Source organism: Rhinoderma darwinii, chromosome 5, assembly GCF_050947455.1.
Source record: "Rhinoderma darwinii isolate aRhiDar2 chromosome 5, aRhiDar2.hap1, whole genome shotgun sequence".
Classification (NCBI taxonomy): domain Eukaryota; kingdom Metazoa; phylum Chordata; class Amphibia; order Anura; family Rhinodermatidae; genus Rhinoderma; species Rhinoderma darwinii.
In genome coordinates, this window is record NC_134691.1 from 81,425,972 (window position 1) to 81,445,158 (window position 19,187).

At 38.6% G+C, this 19,187-nt stretch overlaps 1 protein-coding gene across 1 annotated transcript in view; it reads left to right on the forward strand.

Annotated features, from left to right (window-relative positions):
• CA8 (carbonic anhydrase 8) overlaps positions 1 to 19,187 on the forward strand; it is an 88,426-nt gene that overhangs the window by 41,412 nt on the left and 27,827 nt on the right. The window contains exons 3-5 of the mRNA XM_075826206.1: positions 9,273 to 9,397; positions 16,517 to 16,612; positions 17,768 to 17,830. Of these exons, the coding sequence (XP_075682321.1) occupies positions 9,273 to 9,397; positions 16,517 to 16,612; positions 17,768 to 17,830 (284 nt within the window). The remainder of the gene's footprint in view (positions 1 to 9,272; positions 9,398 to 16,516; positions 16,613 to 17,767; positions 17,831 to 19,187) is intronic.

The following is a 19,187-nucleotide window of genomic DNA, read 5'->3' on the forward strand; positions in this document are numbered from 1 at the left end:
CCATAACATTTTTATTTTTCTGTCAATAAAGCGGTGTGAGAGCTTATTTTTTAAAGTACCGTTCAATGTACTGGGAAACTGAATAAAATTCTTTGCGGGCTGAAATTGGAAAAAACTGCGATTACTACATTGTTTTTTGGTTTTCGTTTTTATGCCTTTCACCATGCTGTAAAAACAACAACTTAACTGTATTCTGCGACTCAATACGATTACGGTGATACCAAATTTATATAGTTTTTTTTATACTTTACTACTTTAAAAAAAATGTTTTGTTCCAAAAAAAATTATTTTGTTTTACCACATTCTGAGAGTCATAACTTTTTTATTTTCCCCCGGATTCAGTGGTGTGAGGGCTTATGTTTTTTTGCGGGACGAGCTGTAGTTTTTATTGCTAACAACTTTTGGTACATAGAACTTTTTGATCACTTTTTATTAACATTTTTTTTAGAGCGAAGTTGACCAAAAAAACAGCAATTTGGGCGTTTTAAATGTTTTGTTTTATACGGCGTTCACCATGCGAGTGAAATAATGGTATATTGTAATAGTTCGGACTATTACAGATGCAGCGATACCAATTTTGTTTATTTTTTTATATTGCTTTAGAAGAAAAATGGTAAATGTTATTTTTTTTTTCCTTTTTTTTTTTTTCACTACTAATAATTCTATTAAACTTTTCTTTTACACATTTTATTAGTCCCTCTAGGGGACTTGAACCAGCAATCGTTAGATCTAATGTATTGCAGTATATCAACATTTTTACAGGCTTCTGTTAAGCCGTGCCAGAGACACGGCTTAACATAGGCAGACAAAAGGCAGACCTGCGGGCCTTCATTAGGCGCCTGGGCTGCCGTGACAATCACTGGCACCCCACGATCGGGTTGTCGGCGCGCCAATGAGCTGTTGGAGGGGGCCGTCCCCTCTTTCAACACTTCAGATGACTGGCAGGAACAGTGCGATCGCTGTTCCTGGACATTAGTCCCGGGTGTCACCCATAGCATTTGGAACACTCTCAGCCCGTAACCGCGCTAAATACTTCCCTATAACGCTTATCACGTACATGTCCGTGATAATACGTCAAGGGGTTAGAAACTATACTGATCTTGTATTTTGTTTTTTTCCTTTAAAAACAACACTTGATTTGACTTCCCTATTAGTGTTGTATTCAAATATATTTTTATTTTTTATAACATCGGAATCTATGAAAATAAAATTCTTAATATATTCTGCTTGCCTTTCCTAAAATCGAATTTACCCTAGGATTACATTCTTGTTTTTAGTGTTAACCGTGCACAGAAGACTTGAGGAATTATATGACTGAGGCTGCAATCTTGACACTTCAGCACTGTGAGAAAATCAAATGCATCAGATTCATTTCCCAAAGCTGCTCTGTGTGCTCAGAAATAATAAGATTCTATGACACACAAACCTTTGTTATACAATGGTATGAAGTGAAGGTTTATTATCATGGGTCATGGTGTCCTTGCATTCATCTTACTTTAGAGGCCTAAACTACCATTTCACTACTGTGTGTTTTACAATTAGCCTATATTTTCTATTGTACTTTCTATTTTTTAATATCTGAATAGCTCACATGAGCAAAAATAAAATTAAACAGACTTGGGTGCTTGTCGCAGCTGACCTTGATTCGATCTGTTATTCACTTGTAATGTAGCAGAACGTTTAGCATTGCTGCCTTGTAACACAGGGTCAGGGGCTTAAGACATAACTCTCGTTGAGGCGTTTAAAGCCTATTTAGCCACTTTTCCACGGTCTCCGCTACTTTCAGGCTTACACGTTTTTTACCATTTACAGCAGGTCACAACTATAATTTTCAATTTTACACTATAAGACACACTAGATAATAAGGCACACCCAAGATTCGTTTTTACACACTCATTGTCACACTTGGTATCATCACTCATTGAGTTACTATTATTTATATTACTGGCCCACACTTAGTACAGTATGCAGTTTACGGCAAAACATTTTATGTTAAAAATTTTGACTTTTCTTGCACTCGACAAAATTGAAAAGTGACAAAAGGGTTGGCGAGGCCTCCAATGAGGTGTAGTTTTAGACTAATTTGTTAAGTATTAAGCCTGAAAATGGCACCAAATTTCGGCGCAAATCTAAACCCGTTCATGGCAGGTGTAAATTCGATTTTCCGCTTTTTCATAAATTTGCCGCAAATCCCTCAAACTTACTCCTTTACTTAGATTGGTGTAACATACGCCATACTTAGTAAATGTGGGCTGTTATATTTGCGTCAGTTGGACGGCTTTGGCAGAGAGGTGGCAAATAAATTGTAATGCAGTGAAATGTAAGATTAGGCACCTGGGATGAAATGTCATGATTACATATCAAAAGATCAAACTCTGATACGGAAGGAACTGGGAATATTAGTGGATAGCAAAGTTAGCTGCACAGTCAATGGCCAGGGAGTATTCTCTACAGTTTTGGGTACTACTTGTATCCACTTTGCTCTCCTTCTGTGTCACCCTCTTCGGTCAGTCGCGACAGTGCTGCTGGAAACATCAGGCGGCGCCCAGACATTGCGCATGGCCGTATGATCATTCATGAAGTTACGGCAGTTCAGACAATCAAAAAGGCTGGCTGGCAGACCAATCAGACAGTCTGCCTCCCGGCCAATCAGATCATTGAGTGTTCTAGTTGAATTTCCAAGTTTTTGGCTTCTGTGTCACTCAATAGTGTTACTCTACTGGTTTGTCTGACGTTTTATTATTGAAATCTTACTTACTTTTTGCTACTAGTTACCGAATCTATCTTGCCTCGACTACTCTGCTTATTTTTACCATTGGTTATTGAACCCAGCTTATCTGACTACGCTTCTTAGATTACCCTTCTGATTGCTGCTACTGGTAACGATACCGGACTATCTGACTACCCTCCTGCAAAACTTTGTTTTGTTCTTCTGGTTACCGTCCTGGAATTTGACCCTCGTCTTGACTCTGACCATGCAACTGCCTGTCCTCATGTTTGTTGTTTCCTAGACTGGTATGACTTTATTTACTCCTGCTCAAACTGCCAGTCAGTGAATACTCTGGGAACTGCAACCTGGGGACTCCCTGCAGCGAAGTTCAGACCGGTATAGCGGTTAAAGGGTGACCAGGGATCCCTTAAACTACGCACCCCTGTTTAGTCAGCACCAGTTTGTGCTATTAGCAGAAGAGCGAATCATTACACTAGTGTATGAGAAAGATATAGCAGAACTGGAGAAAGGGAGTTTTCCCCCTAAAATGGGGACAATTGGAATCTGCCATAGGGCTATAGGTTTTTGTTTTTGCTTTCTCTGGATCAACACTGCAGGATAATAGGCTGAATTAAATTGACTTTTTCAACTTTTGTTTTTTTATAGACTTTGCCATTTATTCACAGTTGCCTTGCAGCACTAGGGTTTGGGTTCAAATTCAACTAAGGGCAACATTTGCATAAAGTGTATCGCTCGTCCCCATACATTATTATCATGTCGGCAGCGTGTCTCCATGTTTACCCAGGGAGATGTGCGGCCGAATACGATAATCTTTTACTTTTTTAAAACGATACGACCAGCAGATGATCGAGGGCAATTATGAACGCTCGTCTGCCCAATAATCGTTTAAAACCCCCTTGAGTGTGTCTGAGATATGGAAAATAGATTGTAAGCCCCATTAGGAACAGGGACAGATGTCAATGCTCACTGTCTTTGATCAGTGCTGCGGTATATGTTTGCGCTATAAAAGCCACAAAAAAAATAAATGCATTCTTACAGTCACTTTGCACAAGCACTAAATAAATGACCAATAACCATCATACAGTATAAACACTCATTTTAATACAGTATGCAGAAAGTCACAAACCCATCATACAACAGTGGATACAGAGGACAAACCATTTGGGATGAAGCAGAGCAAAAGGTAATAATTGCTCGTATCCCTAAGTTTTATTATTCTGTTTAATATAGCTAAATAGATGGGACTTGCTGTCATAATAGAATTATAGGCATCTCAATAGCAATTCTTCTCTTAGTACTATGTCAGACAGGCACTTGGAACATATGATGTAGTAACCTGATGCCAGCACTTTGGATATTACATCCGATCATTAAGAAGCCATAGTCTGACACTAAAAGTGGACGTGTACACTACCGTTCAAAAGTTTGGGGTCACCCAGACAATTTTGTGTTTTCCATGAAAACTCACACTTATATTTATCAAATGAGTTGCAAAATGACTAGAAAATATAGTCAAGACATTGACAAGGTTAGAAATAATGATTTTTATTTGAAATAATAATTTTCTCCTTCAAACTTTGCTTTCGTCAAAGAATGCTCCATTTGCAGCAATTACAGCATTGCAGACCTTTGGCATTCTATCTGTTAATTTTCTGAGGTAATCAGGAGAAATTTCACCCCATGCTTCCAGAAGGCCCTCCCACAAGTTGGATTGGCTTGATGGGCACTTCTTGCGTACCATACGGTCAAGCTGCTCCCACAACAGCTCTATGGAGTTGAGATCTGGTGACTGCGCTGGCCACTCCATTACAGATAGAATACCAGCTGCCTGCTTCTTCCCTAAATAGTTCTTGCATAATTTGGAGGTGTGCTTTGGGTCATTGTCCTGTTGTAGGTTGAAATTGGCTCCAATCAAGCGCTGTCCATAGGGTATGGCATGGCGTTGCAAAAGGAAGTGATAGCCTTCCTTATTCAAAATCCCTTTTACCTTGTACAAATCTCCCACTTTACCAGCACCAAAGCAACCCCAGGCGTCAGGCACTCTTCCAGCATCTTTTCAGTTGTTCTGCGTCTCACAGATGTTCTTCTGTGTGATCCAAACACCTCAAACTTCGATTTGTCTGTCCATAACACTTTTTTCCAATCTTCCTCTGTCCAATGTCTGTGTGCTTTTGCCCATATTAATCTTTTCCTTTTATTAGCCAGTCTCAGATATGGCTTTTTCTTTGCCACTCTGCCCTGTAGGCCAGCATCCCGGAGTTGCCTCTTCACTGTAGACATTGACACTGGTGTTTTGCGGGTACTATTTAATGAAGCTGCCAGTTGAGGACCTGTGAGGCGTCTATTTCTAGAGACTCTAATGTACTTGTCTTGTTGCTCAGTTGTGCAGCGGGGCCTCCCACTTCTCTTTCTACTCTGGTTAGAGCCTGTGTGTGCTGTCCTCTGAAGGGAGTAGTACATACCGTTGTAGGAAATCTTGAGTTTCTTAGCAATTTCTCGCATGGAATAGCCATTTCTAAGAACAAGAATAGACTGTCGAGTTTCACATGAAAGCTCTCTTTTTCTAGCCATTTTGAGAGTTTAATCGAACCCACAAATGTAATGCTCCAGATTCTCAACTAGCTTAAAGGAAGGTCAGTTTTATAGCTCCTCTAAATAGCAAAACTGTTTACAGCGGTGCTAACATAATTGCACAAGGGTTTTCAAGTGTTTTCTAATCATCCATTAGCCTTCTAACACAGTTAGCAAACACAATGTACCATTAGAACACTGGAGTGATGGTTGCTGGAAATGGGCCTCTATACACCTATGTAGATATTGCATTAAAAACCAGATGTTTGCAGCTAGAATAGTCATTTAGCACATTAACAATGTATAGAGTGTATTTCTGATTAATTTAAAGTTATCTTCATTGAAAAAAACTGTGCTTTTCTTGCAAAAATAAGGAAATTTCTAAGTGACCCTAAACTTTTGAACGGTAGTGTATGCAGAACAATATTGTAACAGAAGACATACCACTATAAATGAAGGTTTCTTAAATTTTGTTCATATCCCCAAACACAGATTTTTTTTTAGTGATTTACTTTTATCTGTTTCCTTCTCTTCCATGTTGGCAACTTCCCCTTTACGCTAGTCATTTTCTATGCAAATAGGACAGGATTACTCTGCCAAGAGTTTACATGTTCTGAAGGTCCTACTACTTCTTTACAGTGACAATTTAGAGAAGGTATTTTGCATGCCTAGCAATGGAACATTAAACTATTGTGTCCATGCAGAGAATATTATTCGCTGTGGAGTAACCTGCAATCCACTGCAAAGTTCACGTTACATGCAGATTTTGCGGCTGATTTCACCCATTGCATATCAGCTTTTTTTTAAAAATTGTACCTCTCTCAAATTCTCTTTGATTTTTTTCTGCTGCAGCTTTGTTAAACCCCATTCACGTGCAGTGTACTGTACTTTGGTTGCAGATTTTCAGTGCGGATTTGACGCCACAAATCAGCAACTGACCTATAGCTAAGGCCCCCATGCCCACTTCAGTTTTTTCCTTCAGGGTGCTAGCCGTTTTTCTGACGGCTAGCACACTGACCCATTCATTTCAATGGGGCCATGCACACTTCAGTTTTTTGACGGTCCCGTTGCTCCGTTCCGATCCAAAGTAGAACATGTCCTACTTTGGTCCGGGATTCCGTGACCGTGAGGCCCATGCAAGTCAATGGGGCCGTCAAAAAAACTGAAGGCACACGGAAGGCATCAGTGTGCCATCCTTTTGCCGTCCGTGTGTGACGGAGCCGTTGCCTAGCAACGGCCGGGCGGGCAGAAAAACATAACAGAAATATTACAGTAATCTGCAGCCACTTGTCTCTATCAATCACTGATAGAGAAAAGAGGCTGCTTATTAAAAATAAAATAAAAATCAGTTGATACTTACCCGGTCGTTGTCTTGGTGATGAGTCCCTCTTCTTCCTCCAGTCCGACCTTCCAGAATGACTGTGATTGGCTGCAGAGGGCGCTGCAGCCTGTGATTGGCTGCAGAGGCGGTCACGTGGGATGAAGCGTCATCCCTGGAGGCCGGCCTTCTGACGTCATCCTGACGTGCGTGACCGCCACTACAGCCTGTGATTGGCTGCAGCGGCGACATGGATGAAACGTCATTGCTGGAGGCCGGACAGGAGGAAAGTAAGTATGAATTATTTTTTTTTTTATTACATTCAAATTGTATTTTCCGAGCGCCGAGCATGGTACTGTCCAGGGTGCTGAAAGAGTTACCGCCGATCAGTGCAGCCCATTAACTCTTTCAGCACCCTGGACAGTACCATGCTCGGCGCACGGAAGCGGAAACACGGAGTGCACACGGATCCGTCAAAAACGGCAGTGAAAACCGTGTCGGAAGTGTACACAAGGCCTAATGCATGGGAGATTTAAAATGGCGGGATATGACTTCAATGAGGTTAATTTGGATTCACTCCAAGATTTCTAAAAAATGGAACAACAATGCAGTTTTAATTGAAGTTTCACATTGCTTAATTGGTATTTATATGATTTAAAGAGAGCTGAGGAAATGTCAACTTTGTTTAACAAGTCTTTCTCACTGAGTATATGTTCGCTGCATTACAATCTAGCAAGAAACAGTCTACTGTCCGTAATAATATGTTTTTTATATTTTTGAATTACTGCTGCATTAATGTTATTTCTCTTTTCACCAGGGCTCATCCCCCTGACCCTATTCATAATACAGCATTCATTGTTTCCAATGTGCTCATCCCGTACCTATATAAACACGTAGATGTTTTTTTCTCATGGATTCATACAGAACAAAATTGGCAAAAAATAAATAAATTGTTTTGAGCTCTAGTTCATGCCATATAACAGAGATAATTCACTTCTAGAGAAGAATATGGTAGGGAGACACTATACAGTAGCAAACATAGTGCCAACATATCTGTAATAATGTTTTTTTAATATATAAGTTTATATTTTTTTTCATTATTTTCCAGCATGTTAGAAAGCAAGCATGGAAGCATAGTTTATTTGACCTGGCTGCAGGCAATATCTCAAAACTTCTTATCTAAAAATTATAATTATAGTTAATCATAAAAAAAATAAAAAATTTAGCAATGCAGACAATTTACATTAATTGCATACAAATCCATTTGCTTTTGCTGCTTTTAAAATGGCATCAAAGAACTTTTCATTTACTGCTTAATTTTAAGTTCTTTTGTGTACACTACAATACCTAAAGGACAAGAAAAATATCAAAAATGTTTGAAAATCATAACTTCAAATAAAAGTACTTGTTTAGCTATCTCTATTAAGGTATTTACCATGCATATGCTCCTTTAATTACCATTTTTTAATGTGACAGTACCCGTTATTTTATTTGGGGCAGGCAGATGTATGATAAATACTATGATGAAAGAGTGGCAGATGGTGCGGAAACTTTTAAGCACATTTTGTAGGAAAATTAAATGCATAAAAAAAGAAAAAGAAAACTATATGAATATCTAGCTAAACACTGCCATATGTTAATGTACACCTTGTCTGTCGCTTAACATGGATTTATGAATTTTGTATCACTTTCTTTTTTTAGACTGAAAGTTCTTATCTGTCGAAAATGGTTTCCTTTGTTTTACTGTTACTGTACTTCACTGTTCCACATTCTTGAAAATGAAAAAAAATACTAATTGTCAATGGAAAATAATAATAATAGTAATAATAATAATAATAATAATTATTATTATTATTAAGTAGTAGAAATATTAAGATCAAAATAACTACCTCACAAAAAAATAAAAAAATCTTTCCATTTTAAGTGAATGTCCACTCAGAATGTTATGGCATATCCTTGGGGTAAGGCCACACGGGGCGTCGTTGGCGTGGATTTGCTGCGTTTGAAAACCACATGCGGTCAACTGCATGCGTTTTTTGGCTCTGTAATGCTGCAGTTCTGTTGCGTTTTTTTACTTACATAGTTTATGGACATAGTTTATTGACATAGTTTTCACCCGTGTTGAAGTTTGTTAGGTGCTTTCTGTATATAGATCATTACAAGGCATTGCAGAACTGTCAGCAAAAATGCAAGCAGTTCAGCAACATCATTGGCAGCGTGGTCATTAACCGCATGCGGTCGGACATTATGAAGATGCAGTCAACCGCACAAAAAACACATTGTAATATAATAGCAGCAGTCTGTCCATAACAAAAATGTCACCATTGACTTCTATGTATATATATATATACAGATCATGATGGAAGTTTTTTTTTATTAATGAACCCAAAGATATATTATAGCATTTTTCTTGTCCTGTGCAGAAACTAATACAAACTGAATCATTTTTACTTCAGTAGGATTCACATAAAAATCCACTAATCCACCACAATATGTTTTTTGCATTATTTCTGCTAAAAATAAGGTTAGAAAATGTTAGAACATTTTACCCTTGTTTTTCCTCCAAACTACTCACCTTTTTTATTATTTGAATGCTGTTTTAAATTTAGGCAAATTAAATATATTAATGGACTACTTATTATTTTTTTTTAGTTTTAACAGGAGGTCCACTGCCACGTAGTCATGAATATGAGTTAAATGAAGTAAGATTTCATTGGGGAAAAGAAAACCAGCGAGGTTCAGAGCACACAGTCAACTTCAAAGCTTTCCCAATGGAGGTAAGATTAAATTCATCAAAATTTAAGTGTGACTTCAATTATATATGAAAATGTGACAGGACCATCTGCTGTAATAAAGTAACATATTTGATAAGGTTTACAAAAAACAACACATCAAGTTAAAGCTATTGTTCCAAAGTGCTGACCCAGAATGGAAACAACCCTATGAGGTACTTGCCATTTGTCTCATATTAGGGGGGAAAGAATTCCTTCCCAAATAGAAATATCACAATGAAAATAAATCCCTGGTTCAACGACCCATCTCAAGCAATGAAGTAGCCACAACATGTGGTATTACATCTTTCAAGAAAGGCATTCTACCCCCCCTCAAGCTTTTTCAATAAATGAACCATTAAAACATCCAAAGATATAGAGTTCCATAGTCTCACGGCTCTTACAGTAAAGAAACCACTTATATTCTGATGGTGATATCATCTGTCCTGTAGATATCATGGATACTCCCTTATGGTTACAGGCCTAGGTATAATCATTAGGAAGATTTCTATACTGTTTGTTGACCCCCAGACAAACGCTTCTAGCCAAAACACGCGTCGGGATGAACGGCATTCTTGATGTCTTCCTGATATGGATTTGTCATTCTCCATTACTCACTGACATTTTTGAATTTTTATTTAGGTACTTTCTTGCACTATGCACTTTATTGTTACGGTAAATATGATCAACTTTTATTGGGGTATATTCCTCCATAAGAGGACTCACAAATCACCAAAAAATTATTCTGCCTGAATAACAAATCAAATACTCCTATCACAAAATACAGGCAGGATGACCACTATAATGCAAAATACAACATCTTTATTAGATACAAAGTAAAATACAGAATATAAAATAGAACGACACGCCCATGATACAAGGATCCCCACACGTAAATACTAAAAACCTCCTATAGAAAGAAATTCATAGGTAAATACAGCAAAGTGCACGTGCTGAACAATACATACAGCAGCCCTATAGTGACAAGTGACGAGTTAGGGAAAACAATTAGAGTAGACAGGCACAAAAAGGAAGACAGAATACAGACCAAAAGAGGGGGACCCTGATGAGATCCTTTCTAGTCCCCCAGCTACACTATCTTGGAGTTGTATATGTCTCAGAACTGCCCTTCATTTTATTGATTTTGCTCTTATTTGGAGCCCCTATAAGAGAGACAACCATTGTGCCCTAAAACATTGCCAGCCATAGTGCCCTATTGATTTAACAATACTAATCCCTTAGGTGTCAGCTCTAGAGTACATAATGGTTATTGACATCTCCCCTATAAGTGAAAGCCACAGTGTGCATAGAAATATCAGCCAGAGCTCTCCTATAAAAAACAACAGTGCCAGCGCCCATGTGCCGACCTCAGTGCCCCCAGCCTCAGTGCCCCCATAAGAAACAACTACAATGTCGCCATAGGTTTCATCAACAAAACCTTCATTAGCGTTGGTCAAAGTCTGGGGAGCAAAAGAGAGAAAATAGCATTTGTAAGAGCCTTCCTTTCCTGGGCGGGCAGCAGTACCCTATGTGGCTGCCCTCCACATGAATCTAGACTGCTTTTTCATCACTTTTATAGAGTAAACCTTGGCTCTTTTTGTAAATCATTAAAACCCTGTATAAATAAACGAAATCCAATAGTCTCCTTCTGACTAATATATTATATGCCATGCAATATTATATTACACTATTTAGCAAGGCCATCTTTGTGACAAGCGTAACATTTATACACAATGCCGGCAAAACAAATACTGGAAGGAAAATCTTGGCGTAGGTGGGCAGATTTGTGTGTTAATTGGCAAAAGATAAATCAAGATGTCAATGTAGATAAAGAGTTTACTGTCATGTGCCAGGATACAATACTGAGTTCACAGCATGTAGGATGGATTAAAAAATCCTAAATACGTAACTAATGGTTATTTGTTTTTGTGATTCACGTAATGTGATGTCTTTCTGTCTATGAAAGAGATTACTGAGAAAATAGAAAGAAATTTGGCTGCAGGAAAACAAATATATTCCTACTTTGGTTAGGTAGTTCAGTTCCAAGGATTTCATTTAATCCCAGTTTGGGATATTTTCTAACTCACTAAGAATATCAGATGGCCTAGTCTTAAAAACAACTGTCTTGTGACATTCACTGATATACATATATATATTTTTTTTTTTTCAAAAAAACTGTTCTAGTTTAAAATCTAATGTTGAAATTATTTTATCTGTTGGGATACAAGCTAGTGCTCTTTGTTATCAGTTATTTCAGTCATCAACAACTTTCTGTAGGCCACATGGCTTATTTTCCTTTGTATTTCGCCTCATACAGACCATACAGGGCGGAATTCAAAACCATGTTGAAAAAAAAAAGGATGTGACGAGTCACTTCTTGACATGATTTACATGAACATTGCTACCGAAAACTGCGTTGGGTAGCCACATGCGGATTAGCCCCATTAAATTAGGCTAATCTGTGCACGGATCCGAGGCAGATGAAATTGCAAATCCGAGACAGAAATTGGAGGGTTAGACTTGGATTTCTGCTGCAAATTCTCAGTCAATTACACGTCTAATTTTTCTGCCATGTGAACATGATCTAAAAGATTAGAGTCACACATGCAGTTTTTGTGGCAGTTTTTGATGCAATTTTTAAGCTAAACACAGGAGTGTATACAAAAGAGAGTAGGAATATGAGTCTTTACGCTATATCTTTGGATAAATTTATGGATTTGGCCCAAAATAACTATCAAAAATGGCACCAAAAACTGCATGTGTGCTACAAGCCAAAGTGTTTTTAATGTATGCAAGGGTCACACCTGTGACTTTTTGAAGTATGTTTATATTGCTCTACAACTGAACTAAATTGACAGAAAAACTCAAATCTAACAACAGAGCCCGTTTCCATCATTTTTTTTCAATGTCACCCATAGACCTTAAAAATACAAAAAAAAAATGGCTTGATGGATCTTATAAAGCTGATCATCGTTACTTAGGTTAAAAAAGATATATGTCCATCAAGTTTACGTTTTCTAATACCTAGATGTTTGACCTAGAAGGAGGCAAAACACAAGTGCCCTGACCTATTTATCCCTGGATAAATTATGAATTATTCATTGGTAAATTATTTATAACCCTCAACCACATTTGTCATTAGATAAGCAACTAGCTCTTTTTAAATGTTGACATAGTATCCGCCATTACTACCTCTTGGGGTAGGGCATTCCATAGTTTAACTATTTTAACTATAAAGAACCCTTTCCTATATTGATGTCTGAAACGTCTTTCTTCTACAGGCAATGAATGTCCCCTGGTCCTTTGTAAAGTCCTTGGAAAGAACAGATTATGTGCTAGATATTTGTATTGGCCACACATATACATGTTAATAGGACCACCTCTAAAGCGTCTTTTTTCGGAACTGAACAGAGTTTATTTTTTTTCCCGATTTCTTTCATTGTAAGATAGACCTCCCATCTCATTAATACATCTAGAAGCCTGCCTTTAAACACTGTTTAGTTCTCCTATATTCTTTTTTCAATGTGGAGCCCAAAATTGAATGACCGAGCTGAAAAGAGAATAAGGCAGATATTGTAAAAAAACGAAATCTGATCATGATGCACTTTTGTATCTGTTTGAGTCCCATAGATATGAATAGACTGCATCAACTGATCATGATATTTGTTTTAAAAAAAATAAACATACTATAAAAAAAATGTGTAAAAGTTATGACCATAATGTATCAGACGTTTTTTTTTTTTGTTTTTTTTTAAGGTCAATGGGTGACAGATTGAAAAAGTTGATGTTTTTCTGTCAGTTGAGAACAGTTGCAGAATGAAGTGTCATATTGGCATGTGTTTATGTGCAGTATATCAAGGAGAACTTTTCTTTAGCATAGGTAGTAATGTACGGCCTTACACAAAAAAAAAGGGATAATTTGTAATATAATGACAGTCAATAGCATGACATATGTAAAGTTGGGCATACATTTTTTTTTAATAGTTTTTTCTTATTTATTTGAATTGGAAGGAGCCAAAGGCTCTTATCTGTGGACACTTAAAGAGGATCTGTCACTAGTTTAGTAATGCCCAAGCTCCTAGCTAATGTAATAGGCGCTGTCACACTGATAATGCTAGTGAAAATTGTGTCCCAAAACGTTTATCATTTTAAAAGTTATGAGCTTTTTTCTAAATATGTAAATGAGCCTTTATTAAACAAGTGGGTGTCAACACCAGTGAGGGCATGCCCAGACGTGGCGGAGTTCTTCCGCCACTGTCCGCATCAATGCCGCACAGAATCTGCGTTGCAGATTCTGTTGCGGCTCTGCCTAAAATGGGCATTAAATTGATGCGGACTAGCCGTTGCGTATTGAGGGGAAGAGGGCTTCCCTTCTCTCTATCAGTGCAGGATAGAGAGAAGGGACAGCCCTTTCCTAGGTAAAATAAAAAGAAATTCATACTTACCCGGCCGTTGCCTTGGTGACGCGTCCCTCTCTTGACATCCAGCCCGACCATCCTGGATGACGCGGCAGTCCATGTGACCGCTGCAGCTTGTGATTGGCTGCAGCCGTCACTTGGACTGAAACGTCATCCTGGGAGGCCGGACTGGAGGAACAAGCAGGGAGTTCTCGGTAAGTATGAACATCTATTTTTTTACAGGTTGATGTAAATTGTGATCGGAAGTCACTGTCCAGGGTGCTGAAACAGTTACTGCCGATCGTTTAACTCTTTCAGCACCCTGGACAGTGACTATTTACTAACGTCGCCTAGCAACGCTCCCGTAATTACGGTTGCACACACGTAGTCACCCGTAATTACGGGTGCACACACGTAGTCACCCGTAATTACGGGAGCCCCATTGACTTCCTCAGTCTGGCTGTAGACCTAGAAATACATAGGTCCAGGTAGAATGAAGAAATGTCATGTTAGTAAAACCAATACGCTCCGCAGCACACATAACATCTGCAGACTTCATTGCGGAATTTTGACTCTCCATTAAAGTCAATGGAGAAATTCCGCAATGAGTCTGCAACAAGTCCGCTACACGTCCGCAACAACCAGTGTATGCTGCGGACACCAAATTCCGCACCGCAGCCTATGCTCCGCAGCGGATTTGTCCGCAACGTGTAAACGAACCCAACCACAAAGCTGTGGAACGCAATGGAGAAACGTGTACACTGCAGATTTCCGCTGCGGACTATCCGCAGCGGAATTCCAGAGCAATTCCGCCACGTCTGGTCATGCCCTTATTCTCCTGAGGTGGATCCACCTCGTAGCCTCTGACACTGTCATATCAGCATGAAGCTGCTTCACACAGTGTGAGAGACTGAGGCTGGAGGGCAGTTCTATCTGTGACACAACCAGAGATATAACCAGTGGAAAAGACAGTCGGGAATGGAAGCAGTATACTATATGATCACACTGTGTTGCTGGGCAGGGAAGGGGGAGAAGCTGTGTGCTGATTGGACAGCATCATACAGAAAACATTACACAGCCCAGAGTGAAAAGAAAGATTCACCTCCTATTTGGCTATTAGAGCCACATTAGCATATTTAGAAAAATGCTCATAACTTTTAAAATAATAAATGTTTTTTTTTAAAACAAATCACACTGTAGTTATCAGCAGCAAATTGCCTGTTAGATTAGTTAGGAGATAGGGAATTAATAAAATGGTGACAGATTCTCCTTAACTATTATATATGAAATAATCACAAGGGGAAACAAATGCTTATACAATTTTTTATGTCAAATCTCGCCGCTGTATTTGCATAGTTTGCAATGCATATGTTTTTTAGACACATTTCAGGATACATCTGCATACTCTTGGTTGGCAATCTATAAATTTTTTTCACCTAAAAAAATGTAGACGTTGCAGAACATAATGTGAAAGAGGACCTATGCAAGAGATTGACGGGTTTTTCTCTCCTTTGTGTTTACAATGTAGTTGTTAGACTCTTTATCTGCTGTACATGGATGCAATTTCCTAATATTTGGTGAACAAATATCACCAAATATTTGTGTATGAGTGGAGCCTTAAAGAGGCTCTGTCACCACATTATAAGTGCCCTGTCTCCTACATAAGGAGATCGGCGCTGTAATGTAGGTGACAGTAATGCTTTATATTTTAAAAAACGATCTTTTTTCACAACGTTAGGAGCGATTTTGGTTTATGCTAATGAGCTTTCTTAATGCCCAAGTGGGCGTACTTTTACTTTCGACCAAGTGGGCGTTGTACAGAGGAGTGTATGATGCTGACCAATCGGCATCATGCACTCCTCTCCATTTATTTACACAGCACTAGCGATATAGATATATCACTATGTGCAGCCTCATACACAAGCCCTAACATTACTAGTGTCCTGATAATGAATACACATGAAATCCAGCCTGGACGTCATGTGTACTCAGAATCCTGACACTTCTGACTCTTTTTTGTGAGATTCCGGCAAGTGAAACCAAATCTCGTTTTGCTCCGTAATCTCGCGAGATTTGGTTTCACTTGCCGGAATCTCACAAAAAAAGAGTCAGAAGTGTCAGGATTCTGAGTACACATGACGTCCAGGCTGGATGGTCATGTGTATTTATTATCAGGACACTGTAGTAATGTTAGGGTTTGTGTATGTAGCTGCACATAGTGATATAACTATATCCCTAGTGCAGTGTAAATGAATGGAGAGGAGTGCATGATGCTGATTGGTCAGCGTCATGCACTCCTCTGTACAACGCCCACTTGGTCGAAAGTAAAAGTACGGCCACTTGGGCATTAAGAAAGCTCATTAGCATAAACCAAAATCGCTCCTAACGTTGTGAAAAAAGATCGTTTTTTAAAATAAAAAGCACTGCTGTCACCTACATTACAGCGCCCATCTCCTTATTTAGGAGATAGGGCACTTATAATGTGGTGACAGAGCCTCTTTAAGGGAGTGGAGCCTTAATTTGAGTGGAGCTTTAAAGGGGTTGTCTTGAATAGGAATGAACTGCAATACTGGACACAGTCCATTGATAAGGGTGGCACTGTTTCTGGAAAAAAAAACAACAGATCCTTTTTTCTATTACTGGACTACCCCTTTTAGCAACATAGCAAACAAAACATATCTTGAGTACATTACTGAGGTGCACTAACATTTTACCTGTTTATCCTCAGCTCCATCTTATCCATTGGAATTCTACTTTATACAGAAATATAGAGGAAGCCTTAGGGCAAGTACATGGGATTGCTATAATTTCCTTATTTGTACAGGTAATCGTGTTTTCTTTCCTTTTAGCTATTTAAATTGAATTAACATGGGCTTTATTGTTCTTTTTATGCTGTTGTCTTCATGTTCTAGTATCTACTTTGTTGCTATGGTCAAAGATTGACCCTGCAAAGCAAAGTGCCTGACAGATTGATTTGGATCAACTTTTAAATACATTTCAAAAGTTTATTCAAGTTCTTTTAAAGTGAAGCTCCACATTTGGGGCACATTTCTACAATATATTTTAGAGAATGGCATGAATAGCAATTTGCAATACAATAAATATTATTATTATAATTGCAGTATGTAGCCATGGGAACAGTGCACAAAAGGCAACCAGATTTCTGCTCAGGGCTCGCCTTTCAGGGTGTCCGACTCATTCGTTTGCATAGGCAGCATCTTCTGTCATTACTGAAGTGGGTGCCACTGGCCCTGATGAACTGGGACCTAGAGATTTTATCCCCAATCTCACACATGGTGCCCAAATCTATGAAAAAGCAATTGCACGGAATGGAGCAGCTTTATTCGGCATTTGGTTGTTATTTAGGCAACTTTCTGGCACTGTTATTTTCACAATTTTGGCAAAGTTATTTGTACACTGTATGACTGGCACTTTAAGGTACAACATGGCACCAACCAAGTTAAGCCTGCCCTGATTCTGCAAATGGGTCTGAAGGGCAATATGAGGATGTTCATTGCAGCCCTACATAATTTATTCAGAAATTTCCTACCATTTGAGGGGGTATTATTAATAACAACATTGTTATTATTGGGAAAATGCTCTTTATGCCGCACACAACCAATCATATTGTTTCATAAGTGACCTTCAGGATTTCCTATGAGGATAGTGACTGCCTACTCCTGGTTTATTCACAGAAACCAGCAGAGAGAACGAAAAATGCCCAGAGTGTAATATTGCAAAGTGGAACTCTCCGACAATGTCACCTTGCAAAATTGACCGTGTAGCTTAACCTATTAACAGAAAAAAAATTGGTAAAATCATTATGTGATATTACTAAAGTTTGGTGTACTAAAGTGTAAGAAAACCTCAATGATAGGGTGCGTGAATAGCTTCAATTCTGTTTTAATGCTGATGGCACATATATGTTGTATAACAGCTGTTTTAGTCATTGTTTTTCTTTTGTGTCTTTGTGATTTAGATAGGAAAAGAAAGCATAGGCCTAAAAGCCATAACAGACATTCTTGAGGATATCCAGTATAAAGTAAGTCTTTGTTTGACAAGCATAGCATATGTTTCATGCAAACAATACTGAAGAGATACTGTTTAATATATATTCATTATGTGTGCTAAAATTATATCATTGTTTTCTTAGACAACATAGTTGACCTTGTCTTGAAACCATTTACTTAAATAAACTTTCTCACACGCAGACTATACATCTCTTACATCTCCCTTATTCGTTCGCTGCCTCAGAGCATTTCAACCTTTTTCTACTGGGGCCTTACAAGCCTAAACATGGGGAAGTCTGGCCCTCACCATTGGTCATGCCAAAACTTTTAAAAAATTACTTCAATTTATCTTAAAATTTTCTCCTGAAATATTATTTAATATTAAAGTAAGCACAAAAGGACTCAAATATGTTACTAAACCAAAGATTAGTGCAACCATCGCAGCATATATTCACTTCTGTCAACAACTAGGCTTTTTTTGACCCAGTTTGAAGCCACCCCGGTTTCTATAAATATACTATACCCAGAAAGTGTTTGGTCTGTTTGCTAAAATGCAATAGTCAGCACAATACATCAAGTATTAATAGATTTTTTTTTATATATAACATTAATGAATGCCATATTGCATTAATTATCTAGTAACCCACACCAACACAGTTAAACAAAATGAACAGGTGGTCAATAAAGAAGAGAAACTATGTAGTCAAATGTTTTAAAAACAATTGTATAACAGCTTAAGCCTCTCTAAGGTAAATTCCTCCAGAATCTCCCGGTGGTTCTGCGTGAGAGACCGCAGGGCAACCCTCTTGAAATAAGCTTCTGTCCACTCTTCTTCACACATTCCGTAAAAATGGTAGACTTGTTTTCTTTGTAGACTGCAGACCTGTAGACTCTTCCGCTTTATGACAATTGTCTATTTCAAGGTGTTCCTTATATTTGAGTGGCACTTTGTGAGGAGTACAAAGTATTGAGATTCAGACCTCCACTTTTGTGTACTGAGATAGTTTGGTTTAGATTTCGGGATAGATTACTAAGGAGGTTTTACACAGGACGATTATCGGGCAGATGAGCGTTCATATAACACTCGTTGCCGATAATTGCCCTGTGTAAACAGGGGAACGATCAGCAGATGACCGGGCAAACGCTCGATCATCTGCTGGTCGTATCGCTTTAAAAAAGTTAATTATTATAGAGACGCGCTGATGACATGATAATAATGTATGGGGACGAGCGATCGGACTAACGACCGCTCATCCCCATCCATAGCTCTGTATAACAGGAGCAAACGAGCGCCAATAAACGATGTCTCGTTGATCGGTTCTCGCTGCACCGGCCGCTTATCGGCCAGTGTAAAAGGGCCTTAAGACTGTTTCTACGATCCAGGTGCCA